The following is a 14,118-nucleotide window of genomic DNA, read 5'->3' on the forward strand; positions in this document are numbered from 1 at the left end:
TGGATGGCAGGCTGAGGTGGGATGCACCTTTACAGAGTGGGCACAAGGGCACTGGCTGGAGTCTCTGGCAGCCACCTTCCTGAGTCTCACGCATGAGAACTGGTCCCCTTGGCTGTTCCGGGAGACTGGCAGGGTTCCTCCTGGGTAGTAGGGCCTCACTGGTTGCCAGGTGGCTACTTGTTTTCATGGTTCATACCTGTCTCTAGTGTGAACCTCAGTTCTAGTCTTGCCTTCCTGGGGCCCCACGTGTCCTATGCCACCCACGCCTAGACAGTGACCCAGTAGGGCTAGGACCTCGGTCATGAGAGGAGGGCAATGGTTCCTTCTGAAGGAAAGGGTACTGGACATGTTTGCCTGAACCATAACCTGCTTGCAGTATTGCTCCCTTCTGGGTAAAGTGGCCTGGGGCTTTGTCCAGGGGACTGGCCAACAGGGAGAGTTTGCTCCAGGAGCATTCGGGCACTCAGACCCTGAGTGGACACTGGACCCCATTTATACCCTAGAGCACGGGCTCTAGGCATGCGGGGTTCAGGAGTTGGGGCTGGGGGCATGGGTTAAACTAAAACGGGCTGCTTTGACCAGTAAGTATCCTCTTCACATGGCCCTGAGAAAAGGCGTGGCTTTCTGCCTTTAGCTGCAAAGGAAAGGGCCTGCCTGAACTTTTGTTGGTTGCAGTGCCTCGAGTTTCACTGAAAAGGAGAATTACTGGAAATCTGCTGGTCACCAAAGCCTCCGCCTTGCCTTCGTTGCGAAGCCTGGGGGTCGTGGTTCCAGGCTGCCACCTGGTGGCAGCGTTCCCGATCTACGATGCGGCTTCTACTTTCCTCGAGGCGGCCGACCACCGAGACGCGGCGTCCGTTTCCCAGAGCGACCCTAAGGCGTCTTCCGCCGGGATCCGGGAGGAGGGCACGTCACTTCCGGTCGGGTTTCGGTCGGCTGGGCAGGAGCAGCAGGCGGGGCCTGGTCTTGCAGGCTGCTGTTGGGCGGCGCTGAGGTGAGTGTGGGTCGGTGGGGGCGGGGGCGGGGGCGGCGGCGGCTGGGCCTCCCGGGAGCCGAGCGCGGACCCTCCCTTCGACACCGAGAGCTCCCGCCCCGGGTCCCACTGCAAGACCCCGAACCCTACTGTTCTCCCCCGGTCGGGGTCGTTGCTTGCCAGGCCCCTCTCCCGCCGCGGAGTCTCCGTCACCGGTCCCAAGCCCGCCGTGGGGGTCTCTCCACCGGACTCCCCTCCCGGGTCGCCCCAAGGGGCTGCTTCCGCGGCGCGAGTTGCCGCCGGTAACCAGGCGCCGCGCGCGCCGGCCTCGCACTGTTGTGCTCCCCTCTCCCCCTCCGCCCCCAACTCGTTCCGCCCCCGGTACCCTCCTCGCGGGTCTCCAGCTCGGGGGGTTCATGCCCGTGCACACTCCCGTCACCTCCAGCGTCAGCCCGCCTCCGCATTTCCCCCGCGGCCCTGCGGGTCCCGCCCCCCGCCCCACCGGCCGTATCTCCCTTCCTTCCCACCCTTCTGCTTCTGGCCCACGGAAGCCTTTCTCCCAGCAGCCAAATTTTTGTTTCTCTTTCTAGAGGCTTTTATTCAAGGTCTGAAACCTTTTTATTTGCCCCATTGTTTTGTGCTTTTAAAATGTAGCATTAAAAAATCCTTTTCGTTAAAACTTAAGTACAGAGAATGGATTAGCAAACGTCAGGGACTGGGATTGCCAGTTCTCTTTTTGCTAGTTTTTTCAAACCCACCCACTCCCCCGCCCTTTTTTTTTGTAATTTAAGAAAACTGTTAAAAACCCTGGCGGTCCAGTGGCTAAGACTCTGCACTTCCAATGCAGGGGGCCTGGGTTTGACCCCTGGTCGGGGAACCAGATCCCACATGCCGCAACTAAGAGTTCGCATGCCGCAACTAAGACCCGTAGCAGTTTAAATTAAAAAAAAAAATCTACTTAGCAAATTTCAAAGTATATAATACAGTATTGTTGATTATAGTTACCTGGCTGTTAATTAACTCTCCAGAACTTATTCATCTTGCATAACTGAATGTTTGTACTCTGACCAACATGTCCATTTTCATTAATCCCCAAACGCTGGCGACCACCATTCTACTCCTTGAGTCTATGATTTGGACTGTTTTAGATACCACGTATAAGTGAGATCATGCAGCGTTTGTCTTTCTGTGTCTGGCTTATTTCACCTAGTATAATGCTCTCCAGGTTCATCCATGTTGTTGCCAATGGCAGGAATTCCTTTTTTTATGACTGAATAATATTCCATTGTATATATATGCCACATTTTTTTTCCCTTGTTTTTTATTTATTTATTTTTGGCCACATTTACTTTATCCTTTCATCCATGGACAGACATTTAGGTTGTTTCCATGCCTTAGCTATTGTGAATAATGCTGCAGTGAACACGGGAGTGCAGATCTCACTTTGAGCTCCAGATTTCATTTCCTTTGGATATATACTGAGAAGTAGGATTGTTGGATCATATGGTGGTTCTACTTACAATTTTTTGAGAAACCTTCGTACTGTTTTTCATAGTTGATGCACCAATTTACATTTCCACCAACAGTGTGTAAGGGTTCCCTTTTCTCCAAATCCTCACCAATGCTTATCTTTTGCTTTTTTCTTTTAAAAGGTAAAGGATGTTCTTTTTTAAAAAATTAATTTATTTTTGGCTGCATTGGGTCTTCATTGCCGCACACGGGCTTTCTCTAGTTGCGGCAAGCGGTGGCTTCTCTTGTTGTGGAACACGGGCTCTATAGGCACGCGGGCTTCAGTAGTGTGGCACTCGGGCTCAGTAGTTGTGGCGCATGGGCTTAGTTCCTCTGTGGCATGTGGGATCTTCTCAGACCAGGGATCGAACCCATGTCCCTTGCATTGGCAGGTGGATTCTTAACCACTGTGCCACCAGGAAAGTTCCTCTTTTGCTTTTTGAGAGTAGCCATTCTAACAAGTGTGAAGTGGTATCTCCTTGTGTTTTTTTTTTAATTAATTAATTTTATTTATTTTTGGCTGCATTGGGTCTTTGTTGCGGTGTGCAGGCTTCTCATTGCAGTGGCTTCTCTTGTTGCATGCAGAGCACAGGCTCTAGGCACGTGGGCTTCAGTAGTTGTGGCTTGCAGGCTCTAGAGCACAGGCTCAGTAGTTGTGGCGCATGGGCTTAGTTGCTCCATGGCATGTGGGATCTTTCCGGACCAGGGCTCGAACCCGTGTCCCCTGCTTTGGCAGGCGTATTCTTAACCACTGCGCCACCAGGGAAGCCCCTCCTTGTGGGTTTTTTTAAAATTAATTAATTTATTCATTTATTTAATTTTTGGCTGCATTGGGTCTTCGCTTGCACATGGATTTTCTCTAGTTGCTGAGAGTGGGGGCTACTCTTTGTTGCGGTGCGCGTGCTTCTCATTGTGGTGGCTTCTCTTGTTGCAGAGCACGGGCTCTAGGCATGCGGGCTTCAGTAGTTGTGGCATGCCGGCTGTAGAGCGCAGGCTCAGTAGTTGTGGCGCACGGGCTTAGTTGCTCCATGGCATGTGGGATCTTCCTGGACCAGGGCTCGAACCTGTGTCCCCTGCATTGACCGGCGGATTCTTAACCACTGTGCCACCAGGGAAGCCCTCTCCTTGTGGTTTTGATTTGCAGTTCCCTGATGATGAGTGATGTTGAGCACCTGAGCATGTAGCTGTTGGTCATTTGTATGTCTTTTTTGGAGAAATGTCTATTCAGGTGCTTTGCCCACTTTTAAGTTGGGTTATATGGTTTTTTTGCTATTGAGTTGTGTGAGTTCCATATATATTTTGGATCTTAACCCCTATCAGATATGTTGTTTGCGTGTTTTTTCTCCCATCTCTTAGATGCCAGAAAAATAACTCTGTTGATTGTTATTTTGCTGTCAGCATGTTTTCTTATACCTCTACACACTTAACAGTGTTTCTGTATTTTAAAATCTACTTACGTGTCATACTGTTGATATTCTACACTTACTGAGTTTTACTCAGTCTTATAACTTGTGTTCTGTCTTCTCTGTGACAATGATGTGTTCATTCCTTTCAACCATTGTGACCTTGCCTGTTCCCTGATGATGAGTATTGAGGTTGTTCCCTGTTTTGCTTGTACACAGACATGCAGGAACATCCTTGTGTGTCTTTTGTGCATTGGCAAGAGTTTTTATAGGGCGCGTACCTAGAATTAGGTTTCCTGACCCAGGGGTTTGCAGAGTTTCAGCTCTACCAGGTGGTGCCTGATCGATTTCCAGAGTGACTACCAGACTACCTATGGGACTCTGAGAGTCCATGTTTCTCATGTTTTCAGCGGACCACCAGGGAATTCCCTTTTAAATTTTTGATGGTTTGTTTCTTTTTGTTTTGTATATTTAAATATATGCTGTATATCTTTTATTACCTATGTTTGAAAATATTATTTTTCACCTTGCAGTTTGCTTTTAAGTTTTTAAAAATACTTCTTTACTTATTTGGCGGCGCCAGGTCTTAGTTGTGGCACTCGGGATCTTCGTTGCCACCTGCGGGATCTTTAGTTGCGGCATTCGAACTGTTAGTTGTGGCATGTGGGATCTAGTTCCCTGACCAGGGATTGAACCCAGACCCCCTGCACTGGGAGCGTGGAGTCTCAGCCACTGGACCACCAGGGAAGTCCCAGTTTGCTTCTAATTTTGTGGTGTCTTGTACAGAAGGTTTTTTTGATGGAGTAAAATTAAGCAACTTTTCCTTTATGGATGGTGTGTTTTCTGTATTATTTCCTTATAATAGCTGTAAACATTTTAAAGAAACATTTAGGCCTTCAGCCTGTCTGAAATATATTTTTGTGTGCCATGGACGGCAGGATCTAATTTTACTTCCCTGTGGAAATTCAGTTGTGCCAGCTTCATTTATTGAATGGTGCATTGCTCTTAACATTGCAAGTGTGTCATTAATATATGCGTGGATCTGTTCCATTATCCTCTTTCCTGTGCTCTTACAATCAGCCCTCTGTATCTGTGGGTTCTGCACCTGTGGATTCAACCAACTGAGGATTGAAAGTGTTGGAGGAAAAAAAATTGCAGAAAGTTCCAAAAGTAAAACTTGGATTTGCTACACCTAGCAACTTTGTATAAATTTTTATTTATTTATTTGTTTATTTGTTTATTTATGGCTGTGTTGGGTTTTCGTTGTTGCGCGCGGGCCTTCTCTAGTTGCGGTGAGTGGGAGCTACTCTTCATTGTGGTGCGCAGGCTTCTCGTTGCGGTGGCTTCTCTGTGTTGCGGAGCACAGGCTCTAGGCATGCGAGCTTCAGTAGTTGTGGCACGCGGGCTTTAGAGCGCAGGCTCAGTAGTTGTGGCACATAGGCTTAGTTGCTCCGTGGCATGTGGGATCTTCCCTGACCAGGGCTCGAATCCATGTCCCCTACATCAGCAGGTGGATTCCTAACCACTGCGCCACCAGGGAAGACCCACCTGGCAAGTCTTTACATAGTATTTCCATTGTATCTACAACTATTTACATAGCATCTACATTGTGTTAAGTATTGTAAGTAATCTAGAGATGATTTAAAGTATACGGGGGATGTGTATGTGTGTGGGTTATATGCAAATACTATGCCATTTTATATAAGGGAGTTGAATATTTTTAGATTTTGGTATCCTATTGGGGTCCTGGAATCAATTCTGCATGGACACCTAGGGACAGCTGTATCTCACTTTTATTACCACAGCCTTATAATAAGACTTGATATCTGGTAGGGCATGGCTCTGCCTTAGTTCTTCTTTGGCATTGCCTTGGTTAATCTTAGATCATTACTCTTGTGATATTTAGAGTCATTTTGGTCAGATATCATGATATGTCCCGTTGCAGTTTTGCTTGTACAGAATTAATAGATTCATTTGGGGAGAACTGACATTTTTGTGATATTGAGCCCTCCTGTTTATGAACGTTGTCTTTTTCTCCATAGGTTTTGTTTTTTTATGTGTGTGTCCTTCAATGAAGTTTTATCATCTTGTCCATAAAGTTACATTTGTTTTGTTAGATTTCGTAGGTGCTGTATAGTTTTTGTAGCTGTTAGGAATGCTGTTTTTTTGGTTGCTGATTGTTAGTATATGGGAGTAATATTAATTAGTCTATTGACCTTGTATATGGCAATCCTGTTGAACTTTTATCATCCCAACACTAGGTTGATACTCTCGGATTTTCTATGTAGGTTGTCTTTTTTCTTCTTCTTCTTTTTTATTTTGGTTGCGTGGTGGCATGTGCAATCTTAGTTCCCCAACCTGGGATCAAACCCGTGTCCCTTGCAGTGGGAGCACGGAGTCCTAACCACGGAACTGTAGCTTCTATTTCTTTTTCTGTGACTTAATGCATTGGCTAGGGTCTTTGGTACACTGTTACATAGCAGCTGGGTGAGGGAGCAAGCATCTGCCTCTTGTCGCTGACTAATGCTAATGCTTCTGTTGTGTTCCCTTAGCGTTGTTATGAAACAGACTTGAGTGCTAGGAGTGCCAGGGTCTTGGCCTGCACTCTGAGAACCACCACTCTTAATGTGTGGTATGTAGAGTTGTGTTCCCTTTTTTGTTCTTAATAGTATTTCCTTTCCCACCTTTTCCCCTTCCCCACATTGGACTTGCCAGACATTTGTGTATTTTATTAGCATTTTCAAAGAACCAAGTTTGAGATTATTTTCTGTTTCTTTAAACTGTGTTTATTTTTTTTCATCTTCTTTCCTTGAATTGCTTTCTTATTCTGTGTCTGGTTTCTTGTTGAACGCTTAGATTATTATTTCAATCTCTTTGTTAAAATAAGTGCATTAAGGTTTCCCTTAGGTAGTCTCTGTTTCCATTTCCACCTTAATTTCCATTTCTATGTTTTTCTTGAAGGGGGGGGTTCTTTTTTAAATCAGATATTTCTAGTGGAACAACAATATGAAAGTTTGCCAAATGATATCAGCCTTTGGAACTTTTTGTGTTTTTTATATATATATATATATATACACACACACACACACACACATATATGTATATACACACATATATATATGTATATATATATATACACACACATTTTTTAAGATTTATTATTATTATTATTATTTTTTTGTGGTATGCGGGCCTCTCACTGCCGCGGCCTCCCATGTTGTGGAGCACAGGCTCCGGATGCGCACGCTCAGTGGCCGTGGCTCACGGGTCCAGCTGCTCTGCGGCATGTGGGATCTTCCCGGACCGGGGCAAGAACCCGTGTCCCCTGCATCGGCAGACGGACTCTCAACCACTGCGCCACCAGGGAAGCCCATATTTTTTATTATTTATTTATTTTATTTTATTTATTTTTGGGTGCGTTTGGTCTTAGTTGTGGCACGTGGGATCTTTTGTTGCGGTGTGCGGGCTCTTTGTTGTGGCGTGTGGGCTTCTCTCTACTTGTGGTGTGTGGGTTTTGTCTTCTAGTTGTGGCGCGCAGGCTCCAGGGCGTGTGGACTAAGAAGTTGTGGCACGCGGGCTTAATTGCCCCGTGGCATGTGGGATCTTAGTTCTCCGAGCAGTGATCAAACCCACATCCCCTGCATTGGAAGGCAGATTCTTTACCACTGGCCCACCAGGGAAGTCCCTGGAATATTTTGAAACTTTCTTTTTTGCCTGGTGTGTGTTGTTTCTTACAATTTCAGTGTACATTTTGAAAAAGTGTATTCTCTGTGCTTTAAGTAAGTATCCTCTATTTGATCCACTCATTTCTGAGGGAAGTGTGTTAAAATCTCTCATTCCAGGGGAGGGTTTGCACGTTTCTCTTTGGCACTGCACTTAGCTTTGGCTTTCTACGCTTCAAGGATTTGTTTGTAGATACACATGTTTGTAATTACAGCTTTTGGTGGATTTTTCGTTTTATTAATACCCGGTGTCTGCTTTTGTTCCTAATAATGATTTTTGCTTTCAGTCTTGTTTTGATTGGTATAAACATCGCTAAGGCACATGCAGCAAAGCATGTTCAGCTCGCAAACACCGTGCTAAGGAGAAGAAGGCAGCACGGAGTGCAGAAGGCATAGCCCCTCTGACAGAGTCTGCAGGGCGCTGATCTGTGCTGCCAGGAGCCCGGCAGAGGCTCTCCTGGGAGGCCGGCAAGTAGGCAGAGCCTGCAGCGGCGGCAGGGCTGCCAGGGCCTGGTTCTGTGGGCCGGGCCCCTCGAGCTGTGTGTTCGGGTTGTCAACTCTGCTGTATAAACGTCATACTCCAATAAAGAGCTTTAAAGATACAGAAAAGGTAAATATAGCTATTATAGCTTTATTTTAATTAGTGTTTCTTTGGTCTGTCTTATATTTAGCCTTTCTGTGTTATTTTAGGTTATATACGTGCATTTTGTGTATCTAATTGGAGAGTCTTGTGCTTCCAGTAGGTGAGCTTAATCCTTTTACTTCTAACTGTTACACATCCATTGGTCTTGTTTTTACTAGTTTTGTATTTTTTGCCTCATCTTTGACTTTGCTTTATGCCTTCTATTGATTTTTTTTTCGTTTAACTCCTTTTTTTTTCCTCAGCCCTTAATGTGTTATCTTTATTCTTTCATGTAAAGTGAATGACTGTCTCCATCCTCCTCTTGAATGAGACTACTTGGTGCCCGGGAGGAGGTAGGGGCAGATGACCTGAAATGTTGTACGTGTCTGCAGGGAGCAGAGTCTGCCCGGAAGGCCGAGCCCTGAGGCTGCGGCTGCAGGAGGGGCCCGGCTGGACCTCCACATGTGCCTCTCTCTTCCCTCAGCACCTGAGTGACTGGCTCCTGCCTCAATCCCCGGGAAGCCCAGGGTACTAGGCGATGGCAGCTTTGCATCTGTCTGCCCTGCCCCAGGTGAGCATCTGTTTTCCCCAGAAGGCGTGAGGTCTTCTCCCAGGGCTTCCCTGTCTGCTTGGCCTCAACAAACACTGTCAGGCGTCTCTGCTGTGGGGTGCTGAGAAGAAGAAGGGTGACCCTGGGAATCCCCCAACCTCCCTGAGTGAGCTGGCTCAGCAGCCAAGGGGTCAGGTCACCCCCTAGGGCCACGCTGAGGGATCAGGCCTGTGATCACCCCTGTGCTGCTTCTCTAGCCCGGGCCCAGCCTGAGCCACGCTTGGGCCTGCAGCAGCTCTTGTTGTTCCAGGCTGAAGTGACCTTCGAGGACGTGGCCGTGCTCCTCTCCAGGGAGGAGTGGGGCCGTTTGGGCCCTGTTCAGAAGGGCCTCTACAGGGATGTGATGCTGGAAACCTACAGGAACCTGGTCTCGCTGGGTGAGGCCCCTTCCTGGGATGCAACTCAGGGAATAGTCCTGGGGGCTCAGGGCTCAGCAGGGGCTGGGCTGGGGGCCTCATCCCCTGGGCCCAGAGATGGGTGTCACTGACCCTCGTCCCAGGCAGGCCTGGTCTGCACAGAGGAGGGCCCTGGGTGGGGCTGGGTTCACCAGCACCAGATAAGACTGCCTCCCTGCCCCAGGCCCAATGTAGGTGCATCTCCTGGTGGAGAGAGTCCTCTGTGCTCAGATCTTCATCTTCATGACCACATCCACCTCTCCAGGGAGTTTCCAGACTTCCCATCACCCCCTGTACCTGTGTGTCCTCTCCCCCGCCAGCCCCAGGGTGAGCCCACACTGTGTCCTTGGCATCAATCCCAGGCCCCGTCTCCTTCCCAGGAGCTGGACCTGCAGGCCCCAAGCCAGAGGTGATTACACAGTTGGAGCGAGGGGATGAGCCGTGGGTCCCGGACGTGCAGGGGAGAGAGCGACCGACCATCGATGGCTCAGGTGCGTAGCGGGGCTGACTCCCTGACTCACTTGCTGAACAAGCATGTGGGGGGGTCCACGATATGTAGTGTCAGCCGACTCATGAATTTGGAGGAGGATGCATTATGGCCAGTGCAGTAGCCCTGGGAGTGGCCTCTGCTGAAACCCAGGTCACCTTTGCCAGCCTGGGTGCCACAGTGGGGTGACTCTTTCTTTCTTTTAGTTGAAGTATAGTTGATTTACAATATTCTGTTAGTTTCAGGTGTCCAGTGTAGCGATTCAGTATTTTTACAGATTATATTTCATTTAAAGTTGCTACAAAGTAATGGCTATGTTTACCTGTGCAGCACAGTATATCCTTGTTTCTTATTTATAGGGTGATTCTTGAGCTGAATCTTCTAGGAGGGTAAGAGGGGGCAGTGTTGGTGGAGGAGAAGAGGGGAAGGCACTCGGGTGTGCTGTGAAGGAAGGCCAGGCCCCCAGGACTCCATGGAGCCCTGCTGTCCAGGGCTCATGCCCTCCGAGGGGCGTCAGACCGTCAGGCGGGGCCATAGCGATGGAGAACATCGCTTTGTTTGCTCTCTTCTAAGTTAACCTACTAGATGATTACAGGCTATTATAGGAAAGGGAGGGAGTACACATCACCCCAGATTTCAGCACCCAGATACAAATGTGTTCCGGTGTGTACGTGCTGTCCATTTTCCAGTGAAGTCTGGTCTGTACCCGCACACAGACATCGCTAGGAATGCAGTGATCTGTGTGCATTGAAGGGTCGCTGGATTTTTCACTAAATGCATTTCTATTTCTGTGCGCATGAGCTGCGGTCACTGCTCTCAGTGGGAGAGCTATGGGGAATGGTGTGCTGTGGGGAATGGTGTCCTCTGGGTTCATTGCCACAGAGAACGCTGATGAGTGACTTTTTGCAGGTGTCTTGCTGATGTCCTAGGAAGGAACTATTGGCTCAAAGAACTTGAATTTCACGTTTGTAAATTTATTTATTCAAATATAAATACTTACAGAAATGGGACAGACCCTATTTACAGCTCAGTCGATTTTTACGAAAATCCATCATCCAGATCAAAATAGAGAACATATCTAGTTCCCTGGGAGCCCACAGGTCCTCCTCCGTCATTTCTCACTGCTCCCCACCGGCCCTTCTATCTGACTCCTATGGGGCACCTGCATGTGGTGAGCCTGCCATGTTGTATGGAGTTTGTTCAGTCTGTTTGCTGTTCTGTCGTGAACACACCACAAGTATTTTCCATTGTACTTCTGCAGGGCATTTGGTTGTCCCCATTTTGGGGCTGTGTGTGTTTGCGTGTCTTGGCTCACAGAGAATGCATTTCTGGTGAGTGTAGTCCTGCAAGTGGAGTCACTGTGTGCCTCGTCAGGGAAGAAAGGGTGGAGACATGGGCCTCAGACTTGAGGGCATCCCGTGTTACATCTTGAGTTTAAGGTCCTGGTGGCTCCCGGCCTCTCAGGCCCCTGGGAAGAGCCCTGGGAATGGGCGTGGCCTGCTAGGGAGGGCTGAGGGACCCAGCCTCTGTGTGCTCTACCCTCTCTTCCTCAGTTGGCATGAGCTCTGCTCTCTGCCCTTCTGGGGAGGCAGCTGGTTTTCCCACCATGGATTTTGGGGTGGATTAGCTATTGTTAGGCAGCCTTACACTCGCTCAGCTTTAATTTCTTTGTCAGATATCCTTCATGAGTTTTGGGACCCCTCCTTGCTCTGGTTTCCATGATGCTATGAAGCTTCCATCTTCTGTCCTTTTGTGATGAGGATAGGTATCCTGCAGTCCCAACCAAGCATGCTCTGTGGGCAGAAGGCAGGCAGGAATGGTGTGGGTGTTAAGAGTTGGGCGGATGCTTGTGCTGCCGCGAGATTGCAGCCCTGGGCGAGGCTTTTAAGCCTCTGGGCTCCAGGCTCTCATGTCTGCAAGACTTTGGAGATGGTGTTTTTGTGACTTTGGAGATGATGGAGATGGTACTTCACAGGTGGTCAGCAGCATCTTTATACCTTCCTTCCAGAGTCAGAACAGGTGACCCTGAGGTGTTCCATTTGTTGTTTCAGCTCATGGGACCAGGACTGAGAATCAGGAGTTGACTTCAAGCGAGATGCTCTATGGGGAAGAACTGGACCGACTCAGGGGGAGTTTTCTCCAGGGACCTGAGCCAGGAGAAGCCTGTGAGCATGTCAGGGAGCCAGAGGGGAGCATGGACGGGCCTGTGGAGCAGAGAGGCCCCAGGCCAGTCACACTGGCCAACAAGGAGAGTGGCCTGGAGTCTGGGGGAAACCTCAGGTTGGGGTCAAGCACTCTCCCTGATCAGAGACCTCACAAATGCGATATATGTGAGCAGAGTTTTGAACAGAGATCGTATCTTAATAACCATAAGCGTGTACACAGGTCCAAAAAAACAAATATGGTGCGTGATTTAGGGGAAGTTTTCACTGCAAATTTAGTTGTTAAAGAAGATCACAAAATTCCTATTGGAAAAAAATTGCATTATTGTGGTTGCTGTGGGAAAGCCTTCAGGTACAGTGCTAACCTTGCCAAGCACCAGCGGCTGCACAGCGAAGAGAAGCCCTACAAGTGCGACGAGTGTGGGAAAGCCTTCCACCAGAGCTGCGAACTCATCAATCATCGCAGGATGCACTCCGGGGAGATCCCCTACCGCTGCGATGAGTGCGGGAAGACGTTCAATCAGAGGCCAAATCTCATGAAGCATCAAAGGATCCACACTGGGGAGAAGCCCTACAAGTGTAGTGAGTGTGGGAAGCACTTCAGTGCCTACTCGTCCCTCATTTATCACCAGAGGATCCACACTGGAGAGAAGCCCTACAAGTGCAACGACTGTGGGAAGGCCTTCAGTGATGGCTCAATCCTCATCCGACATCGTCGGACTCACACTGGAGAGAAGCCATATGAGTGCAAAGAATGTGGCAAAGGCTTTACCCAGAGTTCTAACCTTATTCAACATCAAAGAATTCACACTGGAGAAAAACCCTATAAATGTAATGAATGTGAGAAAGCCTTCATCCAAAAAACCAAGCTTGTTGAACATCAGAGAAGCCACACCGGAGAAAAGCCCTATGAATGTAATGACTGTGGCAAGGTTTTCAGCCAGAGCACCCACCTCATCCAGCATCAGAGGATCCACACAGGAGAGAAACCCTACAAGTGTGGTGAGTGTGGGAAGGCCTTCCACAACAGTTCCAGACTCATCCACCATCAGAGGTCACACCACGGAGAGAAGCCGTACAAATGCACTGATTGCAAGAAAGCCTTCAGCCAGGGCACATACCTCCTGCAGCACCGGAGGATTCACACCGGGGAGAAGCCGTACACGTGCGGCGAGTGTGGCAAGGCCTTCCGGCACAGCTCCAACATGTCCCAGCATCAGAGGATTCACCTCCGGGAAGACTTTTCCCCATGACTAGGGGAGGCCCCTGAGGTCTGCTGTGCACTTCCTGCATGTGACCCACCCAGCCCTTTACCTGCTGTCCACATAGTGTTGTCACAGGTGAAAGAGCATTTCTGTCTAATTAAAAAAAGTCTTAAAACAGAAGCAGTGCATGGTCACTTTAGAGAAATCGAGTGAGAAACATAAGCAAACAGGAGAAACTCCTGTAGCTTCCCCTTAGACAAAGAGAACTCACCACCACTGCGCCCGGTGTAGGTTTCGTCCAGACACACCAAACAGCATCCTCTAGAGAAGTACTGTGGTGCTTTCTGTGCAGCTCGTTTCCTCAATCCTAGAAAACTCACACTGGAGAGATCTATGTGTTTACATTGTTTTACACATTGTAAATTTAAAAAAATTGGCATATTGTTCATACTTTTCTGTATCACTTAATAGAATTAATAATTGCCTTTTTTATTGTGGTAAAATAATATACGATATTACATGTACCATTTAAACCATTTTTGACTGTACAATTCAGTGGCATTAGATACATTCACAATATTGTATAGCTATCAGCAAATCTGTTTCCAAACTGGTTTATCTGAAACAGAAACTCTGCACCCATTAAACAGTAACTCTTCACTCTCCCCCTTTCCATTTTTCTGTCTCAGAGAATTTGCCTATTCTAAGTACGTCATATAAGTGAGGTCATACAACATTTGCCCTTTATGTCCTGGCTTATTTCACTTAGCATAATGTCCTCAAGGTTCATCCGTGTTGTAGCAGGTGTCAGGACAACATTCTTTCTTTACAGCTGAATAATAACTGCACTGTTTGTAGATACCATGTTTTGTTTACCCATCATTTGTTGATAGATTACTTGGGTGTTTCTGCCTGTTGATTATTGTGCATAATGCTGCTATGAACATTGGTATACAGATCTGTACTTGTACTTTCCCTACTTTCAGTACTTTGGGGTATAATCCTAGGAGTAAAACTGCTGGATCATATG

The 14,118-nt window shown here is 47.9% G+C and overlaps 1 protein-coding gene across 4 annotated transcripts; it reads left to right on the plus strand.

Moving 5' to 3' along the window:
- The first annotated feature begins 924 nt into the window (after nt 1–924).
- On the plus strand, nt 925–13,753 carry ZNF34 (zinc finger protein 34). Of its 4 annotated transcripts, XM_060127975.1 has the most exons (7): nt 925–994; nt 7,895–8,217; nt 8,298–8,350; nt 8,622–8,800; nt 9,090–9,216; nt 9,615–9,725; nt 11,773–13,753. In XM_060127975.1, the coding sequence occupies exons 4-7, from the start codon at nt 8,768–8,770 to the stop codon at nt 13,134–13,136; spliced, it is 1,635 nt and encodes a 544-aa protein (XP_059983958.1). In that variant the 5' UTR covers nt 925–994; nt 7,895–8,217; nt 8,298–8,350; nt 8,622–8,767; the 3' UTR covers nt 13,137–13,753. The 4 variants fall into 4 exon arrangements, with proteins under 4 accessions (XP_059983958.1, XP_059983961.1, XP_059983959.1 ...); XM_060127978.1 differs by lacking the exon at nt 925–994 and having other exon boundaries at nt 7,190–8,217; nt 8,714–8,800; XM_060127976.1 differs by lacking the exons at nt 925–994; nt 8,298–8,350 and having other exon boundaries at nt 7,191–8,217.
- The last annotated feature ends 365 nt before the right edge of the window (nt 13,754–14,118 follow it).

This window comes from Lagenorhynchus albirostris, chromosome 17, assembly GCF_949774975.1.
Source record: "Lagenorhynchus albirostris chromosome 17, mLagAlb1.1, whole genome shotgun sequence".
In the NCBI taxonomy this organism is placed as follows: domain Eukaryota; kingdom Metazoa; phylum Chordata; class Mammalia; order Artiodactyla; family Delphinidae; genus Lagenorhynchus; species Lagenorhynchus albirostris.

Coding starts and splice junctions, on each gene's coding strand:
- ZNF34 (XM_060127975.1), top strand. CDS start 8,768: ATGGCAGCTTTGCATCTGTCTGCCCTGCCCCAG. Junction 9,217..9,614: donor CAGGAACCTGGTCTCGCTGG/GTGAGGCCCCTT, acceptor TCTCCTTCCCAG/GAGCTGGACCTGCAGGCCCC. Junction 9,726..11,772: donor ACCGACCATCGATGGCTCAG/GTGCGTAGCGGG, acceptor TTGTTGTTTCAG/CTCATGGGACCAGGACTGAG.